The sequence below is a fragment of the Mustela erminea genome, chromosome 10, assembly GCF_009829155.1.
Source record: "Mustela erminea isolate mMusErm1 chromosome 10, mMusErm1.Pri, whole genome shotgun sequence".
NCBI classification, from domain to species: domain Eukaryota; kingdom Metazoa; phylum Chordata; class Mammalia; order Carnivora; family Mustelidae; genus Mustela; species Mustela erminea.
Genome location: NC_045623.1, coordinates 109501377 through 109517648, shown reverse-complemented (window position 1 = coordinate 109517648; position 16272 = coordinate 109501377). Strand labels below are relative to the sequence as shown.

General features: G+C 61.2%; 1 protein-coding gene across 1 annotated transcript; it reads right to left on the bottom strand.

The window, feature by feature from the left end:
- Nucleotides 1-2897: 2897 nt before the first annotated feature.
- Nucleotides 2898-14152, bottom strand: LOC116568257. Its single transcript, XM_032303772.1, is given in 6 exon segments — nt 2898-4165; nt 4443-8630; nt 8748-9627; nt 9630-9897; nt 10611-10868; nt 14060-14152. Coding segments are annotated over 4 exon segments (1293 nt in total). The 3' UTR covers nt 2898-4165; nt 4443-8630; nt 8748-8953.
- Nucleotides 14153-16272: the final 2120 nt, after the last annotated feature.

Sequence of the window (16272 nt, the reverse complement as noted above, 5' to 3'; positions counted from 1 at the left end):
GAGCCCTGTGTCCGGGCTGGTGGCAAGAGGCCGGCGCTGGGTCCCGGCGAGGAGCCGCGGAGGGACCCGGCCTCCGAAAGGTTCCTGTTGGTGCCGTTCTCGGTGCGGAGCCCGGGGAGGGAACCTCTGTCGCTCCCCTGCGGAGCGGCTCGGCCGCGGCGGAGACCCCGGGCCGCCCTCCCGACGGGGCGCGGTCAGCACGAAGTAGGGTATCGCGGGGCCTGGCCCACAGCAGGGCGGGCCTCTCGGCACCCCCTGCGCACGCAGCGTGGGGGGCGCGGGGAAGGGGAAGGCGGTGTGCCGGGGAGCCCCCGGAGGAAGGGCAGTGAGGCTGAGTGAGCTCTCCCCTTCGCGTGTCCTCGGGGCTCTGCCCTCCCGGCGATGGGGCGGGCGAGGACGCGGGCTGTGCCGCAAGGGGGTGTCATCCTGAGTAAAGAGGGGGGCTGCCTTCTGTGCCATCGGGCTGGCGCTGCTCCTCGAGGGCCTGCAGCTGAACAGAGGGGTCCGTGACATTGGCCCGAACCAGGAAGGGCTCCCGGAGCCCAGCGCAGGCGCAGATTAAGGCTTTTCAGGTCTCTCCCGCACTCGGCACTTACGGGTTGACCAGGAGAGATGGGGAAAAGGCAAGTGTGACCTGGGGTTTCTCTGAGCTGGTGGGGCCGGTCCAACGGGTTACTCTTCCCACTAAACAACCCCTGCAGCCGGGAGGCCTCACGGATGGGGAGGGGACTGGGAATGCTCCCCACAGTTAGTTCCGAAGTGCATGGGGTCCGTGCGGGTGACTGACCTGTAACCCTTCTAGGCCGCGGTGTCCCGGCAGGACGACTCTGAGGCTGGTGGGATTCCCACAGGCGTGGTCTGAGCTGCCCCTGACGCAGAGAACGGTCCTGAGCGGCTGTCAGTTTCTCATTTATTAGACTCTCTTGGGTGTTAGTAAAAGGGTTTGGAGCTTGTCAGCCTCCTTGGGGGCATCTGAGTGAGGTGAGTGTGAGTCAGGGTTAGGGGTTGCAAGTGTGCTGGGGCATGGGCGCCCCTGAACTCTGGGATGTCCCCGTGGCCTCCCTCCCAGCTGGCCTTTGTGCCTGAGTCCTGGGGGTTCTCGTCCCTCCGGCAGGCACCGGAGGACATCCCTCCCGAGTCTGAGCGTCCAGAGTCTCCAGTGGAAATAGACTGCCAGCCTTGCAGCATGAGGGTGTTTCCAAGAAGAGTGTCGGGAACCGGAGGGAGAGTCACCGTCTTGTTTGTTTCTTGGAGGACAGCACTCACTGAGCTGCTTCAAAGGAGGTGGCAGTGCTGCCCAGGGTGTCCCTCGGGGTCCTCTGTGGCAGCAGTTGGTGTGTCACGGGCCTGGCTGTCAGCTGGGCAGGCAAGTGTTCAGGGAGACTGGGAGACACAGGCTTGCTGCGAGAGCCCGTGGGGCTGACGGAGCTGGCCAGGGAGGCTGCCCTGGGAAAGGGACTGTAGGCTGTTCCTGCTAAGCCTGGGGTGGCCTTCCACCTTCCAGGCTTGGGGGGCAAGATCAGGCCCAGAGAGGGCCTAAACCCTTTTAGGCTCACACCTCCAGGAAGCTGCTGCGAGTGTCAGGGAGGAATCCCATGCAGGAGCCATACCCAGGGTCCACCTAAGGCTTAGGGCTTGGAGGGCAGGATCTGGAGGTCAGGGGCTGTGCTATAAGCCAGGCTGACTCCCAGCCAGCCAGCTGGGTCCTGACCTGCAGGAGCCCCCATCACCCAGTCACCCCCACCCCCATTGCTGCTGGTCCCCACAGGTGCTCCCTTGGCTCACATGCTCCCAAGAGTGGCAGGACAGAGCTCAGGGCTGAGTGCTTCTCTGCCACCACCCATTCAGTTCATCTCCTAAATTCAGAGCCCACTTCCCAATTGAGCCTCCTCCCCGGCCTTCCTGGGCATCCCTTGGAAGCCTCACCTCCAGGAGGGGTCAGCTTACGTCTGCCCTCACCCCTTGCCCTCTGGCTGTAGTCCTAGGTGACGGTCTCTTGTCCCCCACGTGTCCTGTCATGTCCTAGCCCTTGCGGTACAAGTGTCGCCTTCCTCCTCCCTCATTCAGGGAGGTCTTCTCCCCAGTGTCAGGGCTGCGGTGCCCCAGGCTGGTGTCCCCATTGCCAAGCAACTGCCTGGCAGGGCACACCTGGCCCCCCAGCCCTTTCCAGTGTGTAAGGCAGGCGGGAGAGCCTGGCAAGACCTGTGAGGCTATTGTCAGCGAGGGTGCCCAGCAGCCACTGAGGCAAAGTCTGCATCAGGTAAAGGCTCTGATGGTCAGTGGCCTCCTGTGGCCCAGAAAAGGCTGAGAGAGATGTTCTTGAAACAGTATAAGTGACCCGGTGAGCCAGAGGGTGCCGAGAAGATGAAAGAATACAGGATTTCATGAGGTTAACTATACCACGTAAGGACACCTCTTGAGCCCAAAGTCTCTAGACTAAAATAAAAAATAGGTCCTGGGATCGAGCCCCACGTTGGGCTCTCTGCTCAGCAGGGAGCCTGCTTCCTCCTCTCTCTCTGGGATCGCTGTCAAATAAATAAATAAAATATTTAAAAAAAAAATAAAAATAAACAATATAGTTACCTGACTATCTTAAGGGCCACAAAAATGCAAACTCCCATCAGCAGTCATGTGGGGGGCACTCCCTGCAGGGCACAGGGAGCAACGCAATGTGGGGTGTGGGCTAGTGCCCACAGAAACCCGCCGTGGTCAGGGAGGGGATCCCGCCAGCACCCCGCAGAGCTCTCCGGGGGCAGGGGCACCGCCTTGGCCTGCTGGGCTGGCTACGCCCCTGCATGGACACCTTTCCACCCTGCAGAGATTTCGGATTCGGTCTGGGGAAGGCTAGGAGACTCTGCAAGCCCGCACGACTGTTTGTGGCACTGAAATGGCATCAGGGCCCGTTTACGTTTGTGATACAGAAGAGAACTCAGCCAGTGAGAGGGCCAGCTTGGCCACTGAATCACCGTTCCCAAGAGGAAACGTCTTACATTTGGTGTCACAAAGTGAAACCCGACTAGACTTAGGTAGTATTGGAAACGTTAAGAGACACTTTGGAATAACGTATATTAAGTTGAATACAGCTTGGGTGGGTCTCACGGGCATTTGCTGGGGGAAAAATCCAATCTCGAAAATCCAGTCCAATATGCTGTGATTCCACTTACCTAATAATCTTCAAATGACAGAATTACGGAGGTGGAGAACCGCCGAGTGGTTCGCAGAGGGGAGGGATGGGGGGGCGAGAAGGGGCAGCAAGGCGGGTCTCTGTGGGGCGGAGCAGCCCGTATCCTGATGGCAGGGTGGTCCCAGGGACCACACGAGGGATAAAACGGCAGAATAAACAAGTGCCTGTGTCCCTCCCCAGTGGTGGCGGGTGGCCTCCCTGCTGAAATCTGAAACCGCCCCAAATGTGGAGGGCGGGAGAGGCAGAAGAAAGGGGCAGGACGCTCCAGGCTGGTGGGCGGCAGGTTTAATAAACAAGGGAACTTACACAGGAGGCTGGCCCTGGGCAGTGCCGAGGCGAATGGACACCCCCCACCCCCGCAGCAAACCTTGCAAGTCCCGTGGAGTCCTTAGTGGGCTAGTCACGCCCACCCTGCGGGTGTTGGCTCTAAGCTGTGTCCTGGAGCCACCTCCAGGGATGGGGCAGGGTCTCCACAGCACGCAGCAGCAGGGCTTCAGGAAGATGGGGCCGTTAGGGGAACCTGCGTGGCTGGCAGGGAACTCCATATCTACCCTCCGGGTCTTTGCTTTTTGTCCTGTCCCCTGACACCAAGGGACATCGTGTAGGCTCAGCTTTTTCCTGTAACAGGGCTGTTCAGACAAAGGGGGCCTGGAGCTTCTGAAAGAGGGGAGACCCTCGGTGAGCTGCCGACAGAGCCCCAGCCTTGCACACTCTCTCGGGCCGGGATTGTCTCAGAGGGGCCCGAGCACAGCAGCCAGCTCCCCACCCAAGGCCCTTCTGATGCCGCTTTGGGAAGGCTCCTGCCCCTGGCAGGTGGGAGCTGGCCTGCCCCACCCCCCGCACTGCCCCCACCCCCCACCCCCGACTCCTCAGCTTCCCTGAGAGTGTCCTCTGCGGGTCCTGGGAAGGGGGAAGGCGCTCTAGCTGCCACACAGCTGCTCAGGGACGGGGCAGGCTCGGGACCCCCACCTGCCGGACTGCCTGCACAGCACAGGGAGCAGGTGAAGGTCGTTAGCTCTTCCCAAACAGCCTAATGCTGGGGGAGGCTCAATTACCAACTAATTAATTGCCTGCAATTAGAAGGAGGCCTTAATTGCCCTGTTTGCAGCCCCCCCGCCCCGCCCTCCTCTAGCAGGCCCGTTTCCCTAGGCTGTGGGGTGGGGCACACATCTGTGCAGGGACCCGGGAGAAGCCAAGCTGATTGCCCCAGGCTACCCTACCCTGTCCTTGCTCTTCAGGTGTGTAAGGGGAGGCTTACCCCTGTGTGCTCCCCTGTGACCACCAGCAGGCCTGGCACCTGCCGCGGGAAGCCAGCACACAGCACCCCGGGGAGCCAGGGACTACAAGGACACAGAGCGAACACCTGTCACCTGACAAAGTACAAAAAAAAGGCCTTGAGTCAGCCACAGGCCTAGGTGGGGCTGCGGCCTGGAGGGCGCTGCTTCATGGGCACGGCCTGCCGCGCTGAGCCCGTGGGCCCCAAAGGCTCCCTGCTTGCTGCTGAAAGTCAAAGAGCATTTCAGCCTTGCTGGAATGTTCTATGAACAAGAAACCAGCCTTGCAGGGAAGCGAGTAATCCTGTTTGTTATTAGCAAACCTCTGTAGCACGTGTCCCACCTCCGCGATGGACTATGACCAAGGGCTAGGCCACCCCCCAGCTGGGGCCTGGGCACATTGCAGGAGACTGCCCCGGTGACCTCAACTCTCGGTCTGCGAGGCCCTGCCCGGTCACCTGCTGCGGGGCTGGATTGGGACCCCCTACCTCCCTGTGGGCTGGCCAGCTTCACACTTGGGCCATGGGATGGCCTGGGGGACCTGATGGCCCCCTCCTCGGCGGCTGACACATTCTCAAGCCGGCCTGCAGGTGGCGTCCCTGTCCGGGGGGCAGCCAGCCGGAACCACTGCCCTGGGCCATTCTGACGTGCAGCCCAGAACCTGGGCCCTTTCTCAGTGAGGTGCCAAAATGTAGGTTCTCAGGGCCTGAAGGTAGGTCCCTCCCCTTGGAAGGATGTCGGAATGCTCCTGACCTTGGTGCTGAAGCAGCCCCTCCCCTGGCGGAGAGGAAGGGACCCCTCCTGCAGCGTCCGCACGCCTCCGTCCCAGGCATCGGAAAACACCAAATCATGGGTCCCCCGCCCACTCCCAAAACCCTCACTGGCACCTCCGAGGAGAACTGGCAAGCTCGGGTCCATCACACTTCCCCCCATGCTCATTCCTGTATTATCAACAAAGGCAGCTCCTTCTCCAGGGCGGCTGTCTTTCTGCTCTGGAAAGCCTGCCGAGGGGCTTCTCATGACCTCGGGACCCCACTCTTCTGAGTCACAAGGTTCCCCTCACCCCGCAGAGGGACCCTCATCGGCTTCCGGGCCTGTTTGTGAAGCTGATGCACGAGTGTACAGCAGCCCACACGCCTGTGACCCAGGGGGCCGGCATGAGCGGGAGAGAATCCCTGCACTCCTATGGTGAGAAAGCCCACCTGGCATCCCCTCTGCTCCGTCAGATGAGCTAGATGCGACCCAGAGTCCCCCGGGCACTGAGAAACTATTGGTCGGGGGCCTCCAGAGGAACAGAACTGGTAGGTCGTACACATAAAAATGTCGTAAAGAATTTGCTCACCAGATGGTGGAGGCCGAGAAGTCCTGAGATCTGCACGTGGCGAGGCGGAGACCCAGAAAGCTGCAGTGTCGCTCCAGGCTGAGTGCAGAGGCAGGAGACCGGCGGAGGCCACCGTCGCCGGGAAGACCACCTGCTTTACCCCACTTCACTCATTTGGCTCGTCTCATCCAGAATCACCCTCGCAGAAACACCGGGAGCAATGTTTGACCACGTGTCTGAGGCCCCTCGTGGCACAGCCAAGTTGACACAAAGTCAGAGCAGATGCTGACTTGTGTTGGAGACTCACGGCCAAGTCCAGGGTGCTGCAGAGCAACCTGAGTGACTGACCACAGACCCGGAGCTGTTCTTATGAAAATTAGGTTTGCTGCTTGAAAAGGCCGGCTAAGGACAGCACGTGGCAACATTTCCGTAGAACAAGACGCTGTCGGACCTCAGGGGCCAGGGACCCCAGCAGGCAGGTTCGTTCTGGGGTCTCTGGAGAGAAGGCCTGTCCCCATGAACGTCATGTGCACCCAAGCATTTGTATGAATTAAATGTGCGTCTTCTCCAGACTCTTCCCACGTTCTGCTCTTCAGCAACCAGCCACAGTCCACCGGTCCGCACGAACAAGCAAACCTATAAATGGGCTGAAAGCTTCCAGGGAAAAAGCGAAACCAGACAAAACCAATCGGGCAGCAACCCTGACTAGTGGCTGGTCAAAATCGAAGCCCCTGTGGCCGGCCAACTCCGAGAGCCACAGGCACCCCACTGTGAAGTACTTGTCCCCTGGGCACCCATCCCTCCCTGTCCCTGGACTCGCGTCCTGGCACACACAATGCCACAGAACTCAGAGAGCCACACTTTCCAGACTGGTTCTGAAAAGGCCACACCTGGTCACGGGGCTCTGTCCAGGGCTGCCCTCCCTGGGGGACACCAGCCCTCGTGGGCAGCCCCGTGGGGGCCTCCGGCTAAGCTCTGGGCTGGTGCCCTGTACGGCAGGGACAGCCTTCTGCTCTGTCAGCGGCTCTGGGTCCCTGAGCCACCGAAAGAGAGGACAAATGCCTGGCGTTCCCTCCCACAGAAGTGGGGTCCCTGGCCCTGGAGCAGTAGATAACTGATACAGCCACTGTGGGAAACGCCGTGGGAGCTCCTCGCCCCGCATGCTGCTTGCCTCCAGGACGCTGCCACATTCTGGCCGATCTCTACTAAGGACCTTCCATGCACCTCGCATTCCCCGGGGCTCCTACCGCCTCGTTCTACCCAGCCCTTTGCTGGCCTTTGCCTGACGCGGGGGCGGCCCACCAGGGAGCTCTGCCTTCCCGTCTGGGTAGGGAGGCCCAGGATGAGGCACGGCCACGGGCCTGTCATCCCCGTGCTCCCCTGGCCACCCGGGCCCTTATAGGGCCACCACCGGATCTTCTGACTTTAGGCCCATTTAATACATAACCCTGAGCGCCACCCTGCGCAAATATTTGTTTGGCTGTTAAGGGCTCAGCAGGACAGAGGCCAGAGAAGCTTCTTGGAGCCACAGTGCGGGTGCGAGAGAGAAAGGTGGTCAGCAAGGGACAGAGGAGGGGTGGGGAGCCACAGGCCCCTGGAGAGCAGCTGGGCTGTGTCTGGGGGATTCGGGGCTTCGCGGAGTGTGCAGTTAAGGCTGTCCTCCCGGCAGGAGGCCACGGCGAGGAGCGCTTGGACACCTTCCTCCTGTGCAGGACGCGCGGGGGCGTCATGGAAGCTGGCCGGCGGCCTGTAGGGCCCGGGACGAGTCCTGGTGCTGAGTCTCCATGTGCCGATGAGGTGACACTGGAGGCAAAGGGGACTGAGGGGACCCGGAGCCCCAAACGCCTTCACGGCGCGGGGTTTATGGTCCGCAGAGTCGCCTGAGGCCTGCACTCGGTGAAGGCACGGCCGCCCGCTCCCCAGAGCTCAGGGATGGCGTGAAGGGGCTGGTCGGCTTGTCTGGTCGGAGCCCCTGGGGATGGTGCCGACCTCCCCCGCTGCACCACCCCCAGGCCTTGCTCCTCTTGGGAGGGGCTGTTGTGGCTGAGGCATGTCCTCTAGGAACCCAGCCACGAGGATGCAGGACAGCCCCTGTGCCCTCCCTGGCCCCTGGGGACCTCCGGGGGCTCGTTCTCCTCTGCTGTCTGGGCACACAGGTGACACGGCACTTAGGAGCCTGACTCGCACTCTTCAGGGCAGCTGGGCCATCCAGGGACTGAGAAGCCGGGTCCCAGCTGAGGCCACGCCCCTGCTGACAGCCCCCGAGTTTCCTGGTGCAAACATGAGGCACACAGCCACCTTTAAATGAGCAAAAGCCCACTGCAGAGCCCAGAGCATTCCTTACCTCCCAAGGCACCCTTACAGCTGTCTGGTTAGTGAGAAGGGTTCGGCACTACCTCTCGCCAGGGAGGCAGACGGAGGGCCAAGGGGGGGGCCCACAACTCTGGCTAAGAGCAGGGGCCCTCAGCCGCCCCTGAGTGTTGGCCTGCGGGGTGGTCCCAGCATCCCCACGGAGCAGCGCCAAGGGAGGTGTGGGGCCTGCCCCTGGGTGGGGATCCCAGGACGTGGCTGACCTGCAGATCGTGGGGCTGGGCTCTCTGTCCCTGCTCCCGGCCGGACCCGGGGTGAGCGACTCAGCGTCCTCATGTCTCCTCTACACACCAGCACGCCGGCCACCCTGGGCACGGGCCTCCTGAGAATCCTCAGCAGGAACGAGAGATGAGGTGCCCGCCTGACCCCGCAGAAACCATCGTGCGCGAACCCATCGAGGGCAGGTAATGTCATGACCTTCGGCCACTAAGCCGTGTCTGGTGAGCGCACAATAACGGAAGGGGAGAGAAGACAGTGCGACCTTGAATGGGAAAAGCAAAATTGGTTTTTAGCCATGTATTTGCATCACTGTGTAAAAAACATTTTAAGGGGGGAAAAATGATTATAAGGAAATGCCCCCAAATGCCAGTGAGGGTACCTGTTAGACGTGGACCCGTGCTGGCGGCGGCCTCCTTCGACAGATCTGTGTGTTTTCCTGAGCAGCGACCTCGTCATCGGGGGAGAGCCGCTGTGGGCTGGCGTGGGGCGGAGGGCATCCCCGCACATGCGCCTGCGCTGAGGCCTCCAGGTCCGCGTGCGAGTGGGAGACCCGTGGGTGGCCCGCGATGGCCACCGCCGCCTGGCTCACGCCCCCGGGGCCCCTTTGGTAACCGTGGGACTCGCCAGCCACTTGCAGGAGCTGGTGCTGCCTGCCCGGGGACCTGCCAGTCCTCTCCTGCAGGGCCTGCCACGGTCAGGGGCCCGGGCTGCGCGGGATCCGAGGAGGCTCACGGTGAACCTCTCGTGTCGTGCCGTCTGTCTGGCTCTGGAGGCGGCTAACGGCTGGAAGCAGCTTGTTCCCTTCCGGGCTCCCACGCCAACCACCCTGCTGCTGAGGCCTCCAGGAGTTGCCCCCAGGGCCCGAGGGCAGCAAGCGTTGCACTCACCTGAGTCTCCCGCGTGGGCCATGGGCCTCAGGCGCCTTCTTATTTCTTCAGTGGAGTCTGGCCAGATGAGGGCCGTTCGAGCACCCTGGCTCCCCGAAGCCACACTTCGTCCAGAGGGAAAGGCTCCTTCCTTGGCTCCCAGAGCATCACAGACGTCCCTCCTGCCCCGGGGAGCGCAGATGGCCATCCGCTGTGAGCCTTTGGCCTTTCGAGGGTGCAGAAACCTGGCACACCCAAGCTCGGCGGGGAAGGCCTTCTCCAGCACCAGAGTCAGGAGCTCCTCTGCCCAGGCCCCCAGGCTCCGGCTGGCTGCTCTGGGCCCTGCAGCTGCCCCCAGCCTGTGGGTTCTCACAGTTCTGACCCTGTGTCCAAGCCAGGCTCCCCAGACTCCAGACTACCTTAGACCTGGGCAGACTTCCCAGCCAAGGGTTGGACCTGGTCCTCCACCCCCGCCCTGACAACGTATGTGTGTGGGACACACGCCCATGCACACACGTACACACACACGCAGAACTCTCTCCAGGCCGCGTCCCCACCACATATGTGCTGGTGGATGTTGGCAGGTCTAGCCCCCAGGTGTCCCTGAACATCACCCACCCTCACAGCTGCCCTGCCCTGCCGTGCTCTGGACATTTGAGAGGTCTGTGTAGCAGAGGGGATGGTCCCAGAGGTGCAGGACAGAAAGCTGGTGTGGGCCACAAGGTGGAGACTCATGTCAGGGCTGGCTCCGACGCCTGATCCTGTTCCCAGACCTCAGGGCAGGCCCAGTGGCCCCCGCTTTGGTGCTTAAGGCACACACAACCTCTTGGGCCTCTCGGCTGTCTGGGGACATGCGGGGTTCCAGCATGACTTCTCTGACCCTCTTGACTGGGCTTGCTGGTCACCTTCATTGTCAGACCTGCTCCCAGGAAAGCATGGTTGCCCCTGGCCTGTTTGCTGTCCACACTCGTCACTCCTGCCAGGGCTGGGGACATCTCGTCCCTTGCCAACCCTGTACATTCATGGTTTCCCCACAGACCCAACCACTAACCCTAGCGAGTCAGCTAGGGCCCACCCTGGCAACACCTGTGCCACGGACATACCCAGCTGTTTCCCCCCAGCTGTGCCTGCCCCTTGGTCACACTTGCCTTCCCTGGCCATAACCCTCCCCAGAGCTGCACCTGTGCCCCTGGGTTGCACCTGCCTGCACTCTTCCCTCACCCCTGTCCACTCTGACCACGTTCCCTCCCAGGCCATTTCCCTTGCTGGGAACCCTCCCCGAGACCCTCACCCCTCCCTCCCAGCACAGGTTGTCCCGTGACTAAAACCCCCAGTCTCCCAAGACCTGGTTCGTGTCCCTTACTGACACGGCCTCAGGGCCTAGGCCCCACCTGCTCCCGGGCAGAGCTCGCGGGCACCGTCCAGGTGGTGGCTGGAGTGTCCCCCTCCCCTCCTCTGTCGCCTGGGAGGTGTCCCTGCTGCAGCACTGCCGGGCTTCCCACAGACGCAGGCATGAGGCTCCCGGGTTTGGTAGGGGTAAGCACACACCCCAGGCTTCGCCCCATCTGGCTCGTGCTTTTCTCTGGTCCCTCAGGCTGCCCTGGCGCCTGTCGCGGTTTTCGTATTTGAACAAACTTGGCTCAGGGGTGCTTAATGGTCCCATGTTTCTGCGACTCTCGGGGCCGGTTATTGTCCCAAGTGCAGCCCCCCGCAGGCACTTCCCTCGTAAAAAGGACTTATCCTGAGAGCCTGAGGAGTCTGACCTGTCGGTTCCTTAAATGGCTTGTGCATTGGACACAAAGCTCTTTCTGTTGTGTCTTCCCTTGGAAAGGGTGAGATACGTTCCCTCATGTGACCATCTGTTTTCTGAAATGTTGTCTCTGTTCCTTTGCTGGACTCTCTGAGACCTACAGCAAGAGCCAGCTGTCGTTAGAATCCACATCTTGCAACTCCCTAACACGGCGCCTGAGGTGGCCATCCGCCCTGGACGCCTCGGATGGGCCCCCAGTGCCAGGGGGCCTCGTGATGTCCCCAGGATGGGAGAGGAGGGACCTTCCACTCTGCTCACTCCCCGGCACCCAGCACGGGGGACACAGGCAGCAGGGAGCCCGCTGGGAGACCCCCGATGTGTCTGGAAGCCTGGGGCTCCGTGTCTCCTGTCGGGAGCCTGCCCTGATTCCAGGGCCTGTGGGCGTGGGGATGGGGGGTTAGGCTCTCAACATGGGGATCTTCTCTGTAACTGCGCCCATGGGGTGGTGCATTAAAAATAACACAGGATGACCGAAAGTTTCCTCACCAAATGCAAGCATTGTTTGCTAGATCACACAAGGTGTGAACACCTCAACGGATGCAGGAAAGGTTTTTAATAAATCTTAGAACTGACCCAACTGTGATTTTTTTTTAAGATTTTATTTATTTCTTTGACAGACAGAGATCACAGGTAGGCAGAGAGACAGGTGGGGTGGGGAGGGGGAAGCAGGCCCCCGGCTGAGCAGAGAGCCCGATGCGGGGCTCGATCCCAGGACCCTGAGATCACGACCTGCACCGAAGTCAGAGGCTTCACCCACTGAGCCACCCAGGCGCCCCTAATCTAATTGTGATTTTAAAGATTCCTCTTAGCGAAGTGCTCCTTCGCTCAGGAAGCTCAGGAAGCTCAGGAACATGAGGAGACCCACACCCTGAAACCTCAGCCCAGGCGTCTCGGGCCCCCGGCAGGCTTCCCACCCATTCTCTTTAAGACCTGGGTCAGGGCAGGGTGCCCCACGGCACGGCCCCAGCTCCATATGGTTCTGGAGATCAGCTCAACGGGACGAGGAAGGAAAATCCGCGAGAGGCCTAGCACCCAGGTATAAGAGAAGAGATAACGAGGGATGTTATTTGCAGAAGACGTGACCATCCATCTGGAAGAACCAACAGAACTGATGGATAAACTATTCGAATAAGAGCCCAGTAAGAGACTGACCTACAGACGCCGTTCTCCCAAGGACGTTGTGCTGAGCGCAATCAGCCGGTCACAGAAGGACAGACACTGTACGGCTTCACTTCGCCAGGAAACTGGACTGACTGAGTTCATGCAGGCAGTGGATGGTGGCACCAGGGGCTGGGTGGGGAGCGTGTCTCCTGGGACAGAGTGTCGGCTTGGGGACATGGAAAGTTCTGGAGATGGGCAGTGGGGAGGGTGGTCCCACACTGTGAGTGCGTCCATGCCCCCGAGCTGTGTACCCAGAAAGGGTTAAAATGGTAAATTTTATGTGAAGTATATTTCATCACAATAAAAAGATCAACATCTCAATAAAGAATAGTAAAGAAGCCAGGCACAGAGCGTCACATGTTGCATGATTCTTTTACTACGAAATGGCCAGGACAGGCACATCCAGGGACTGAGCAGATCGGTGGTGCAGTAGCCGAGAGTCTCTCTGGAACCAGGCAGACGTGGCCACGGCTCCACATCACGGAAACATGCTCAGTGCCTCTGGAACACACACTTCCAAGCAGTGAATTTTAGGGGTGCCTGGCTGGCTCGGTCGGTAGAGCATCTGACTCTTGATACTGGGATTGTGAGTTCAAGACCCGTGTTGGGTGTCAAGCTTACTTTAGAAAGAAAAAAAAAAAAAAAAAAAAGAGGTGAATTTTACATAACATAAAAATTTTTTTAGGTAGGCTCCTTGCCCAGTGTGGAGCCCAAAGTTGGGCCTGAACGCAGAACCCTTAGGTCAAGGCCGGAGGTCAGTCACGCAGCCCGCGGAGCCACCCCGGCACCCCGCACCCCATTTTTAGTGATGAAAACCACCCACCGCACGGTATATACCAGCATTAGCCAACCAGCAAGAAAAGGCGGGCTCACAGTATCGAGGAATGACAGCGTGTCTGGGAGCTGACTGAATACACGGCATCTGTGGGGAGAACCGCCAGCCTGAGGCAGGCCCGCGGGCGCCTGCGGAGGCGCGGAGAGGCCGCCGAGCTCCTGGCTGGAACTGAGCTTCACCCACAGCCCATCCCTCCGCACACACCTGCAAAGCCTGCGCAGTCCTGCTCCAAACGACAGCGGGAGGGTTTTCGAGAACCAGACGCATTTACCGTAAAATTTGTGAGAGGAAAGGGCGTGAATAACTAAGTAGATGTCACAAACAGAATGGAGGGACCAGCTCCTCCGGGCTGTGGGCTCAGAGCAAAGGGACAGTTTTACAAACCAGCTGGTTCGGGCAAAGGGAGACACGGACTGGAGGGAGCGGCAGGGCCCAGGGATGGACAAGCCAGTGGGGGGCATGGGGGAGGCAGGGACACAGGGTCACGATATGGAGCAAAACAGGGCTGGATCCCCCCACAGCAGGGGCAGGAGAGGCTGGAGAACCCGCTGCTGCCTGGCGGCCCAGGGTCAGGGAGGGAGACCCGACCCAACACCGCGGGCATGCCGGCCACCAGGCCGCCAGTGGGCACGTCTGGTTCCGTCCAAGTCGGGGATTCAGACCGGACAGACCCTGAGCTCGCTGAGCAAATCCATAGAGACCATTATCAAGGCTACAAAAGGAATTGGGCAATTTAGCAGGGAAAAGATAGAAATCCCACCCCAAGGCGTGAGAAAAGGGGCAAAGGCTACGAAGGAGCCTGTTCCAAGGACGAGGCCGCGAGTCTGAAGACCTCGCACGGAAACGCGGGCAAGCACGTGGGCCGTGGCAGACGCGCCAATGAATCACAAGAATTCGCCATGGGACGGTCCGACACGGGGCGCCAGTATGCGCACGGATGTGGCCAAGAGTCCAGACGCGGCGGCCCGGTGTGCACAAGGCAGCCTGGCTGGACGTGGCCAGCAGCTGGGGCGCCCCACAGAGCCGTTGGGGAAGCCCCAGGCATCCAGCGTGCGGGCCGGCGGCTGCAGAGCACAGACCCAGCGCTGGGAGCGCTTCTGGAGCAAACCCATGCACCCCGAGACCCGACGCAGGGTGAACAAACGGAGGGGGACGGGGTGCCGGCCGGCTCCGTGCACAGGAGGACAGGAGGGCTGACAACGCCCGCCCCAGAGCAGCGGCCTGGTCCGCGGGGAGGGGCGCAGCGGTGAGCACGTGACCTGCTCCCCTTGCCCAGGTGAGAAGGACTAGGGCCCTCGTGTCCAAGGAGCCCCGGCTCCCTGCGGCCCAGGCCTGTGCCCCCACAGGTGGCCCCGTGGCTATCAGGGGCCCTGGCATGCGGCCCCGCCTTGGCTTGCTTTGTCCCCTCTTCCCGACAGCTCGGCATCCGCCGTGTTACAGGGTGGGTCCTGAGGGAGCCCCTGACCCCCACACGGGTTCCTGAGATTTATTCCCAGCCCTGGCCTGTAGTGGTGCCCGCCCTGCTTGGACAGAGGGCCTGCTACGAGATAGCTCCACTGCCCCTGGCCGAGCCTGGGCTGCTCAGGGACCAGGCGACACTTTATGAGGAGGCTAGGGAGCCTGGAGGGCTCCTGGTGGGAGCCCCTCTCGACCCACCCACCCAGGACCCCGGACAAAAGCCCCTCCCCAGCTCAGTCCCTCCGCACACAAGATTCCCTAGGGCGACTCTTGGGGACCCGAGCCCATGATGGAACTAGGCTGCCCCGCCCTGTCCTCCGCAGCAGAGGGTGACGCCCCCTCCCAGCCCACACCGGGCTGCGGGCTGCGGGCCTCTGCAACGGCCCCGGGGGGGTCAGTGGGGCCTGCCCCAGAGCTGGAGAAAGCTGAGGTCTTATCAAGGGGAACTTCGGTTTCAGGCTGTGCGCTTCCTGGCTCCCTGTGTAATGGTTCTTCCGCGCAGGGCCTGCTGGGCGGTCCCCTCTCCCGTCGCCCACAGGCTCCCAAGAGCTCCGTGCGGCCTCTGTCTTGTCCAGCCACAGGGTGACAGGCCCGAGCCTTGGCTGAGGACAGGACTGATGGCCAGGAGAATGGCACGCAGGGTCTACGGGCCGTAGAGGTCTCCAGCATGAGGCTGTGGAGAAAAACCGCAGTCCTGGGCATGGGGTTCCAGGGCTGGGGGGGTTGGGGGACTGGTGGGTGGGGGAGGGGTGGCCAGCCAGCTTTACCCCCAGAGGGGTGCCAGGAAGGGTTCCAGCCTGCACCCCCGCCGGGAGGCCCTCCCTCGGCGTCCCTGCAGTGGGGGGGGGCAGACCTGGCCTGCAGCCGGGTGACGGCCAGCGAGGCCCCAGCTGCCCCCGACCGCTATCTTTCTCTGCTCTTTTTCCTCTTCTTTTCTCTCTTTTCCCCCAAAGCAGGTTTCCTTGTGATTATTGAGGTATTTATTTTTAAGCGAAAGCCCTTGGCATTCCTATGTAGACAGACACTATATACAACCCTGGTTTTCTCTCAGCAGAAGTTAAAAATTATTCAACGTAAAATTCCTGGGCTGTGTTGCAGAGGCCGGCTGTACCAGGCAAAGGTTTCCACCGCATTCCGCCCAGCCAGGCCCCGATAAGGCAGCCCGGGGAAGCCGCGCTGCCGACGATTCTCCGCCACCCCGCCGTCCTCCCAAGGGACCAGGTAGGACTGCGGCTCCCGGGAAAGCACCAGGGAGGAGTTGGTCTAGTGGGGTCTGTGCTGACCACCTCTGCCTCGGACCGGGGCTGGCTGGAAAGCTCCCACCAACGCTGCCGCCTTTCTTGCCAAGCTGTGGTCCAGCCCACGGTCTCCGGGATGTCCTGGTGTTGCCAGGGACGCTGAGGCCTTCGGGACCGTGGGGAGGTCCCCAGGCCATGACCCTGTGAGAGAGAGTGGGGGTCTTTGGAAGGGGCTGTGTCAGCTGAAGGTGTCTTACGGAAAGCCGGCGGTGCTTCTGCTGTTTGTTGGGGGATGGGGAGGGGTTGTGGCCCAGGCACACCTTTGGAAGTGTCGGAAAATATCTGGGAAAGCTGGAGAGGGCCCGTGGGCCAGTGCCGGCCAGGCAGGAGGCCTGAGGCCCACAGCATGGTGACCTGTTAGAAATCCAGCCCCACTGGCTGCCCAAAAAGGCCACAGGATGACCCACGGGCTCCCCGGCAGAATGGGGGTCTTGCACCTCTGTAATGGGTGTGGGGCTTTGAGTGTCCTCTGGAGA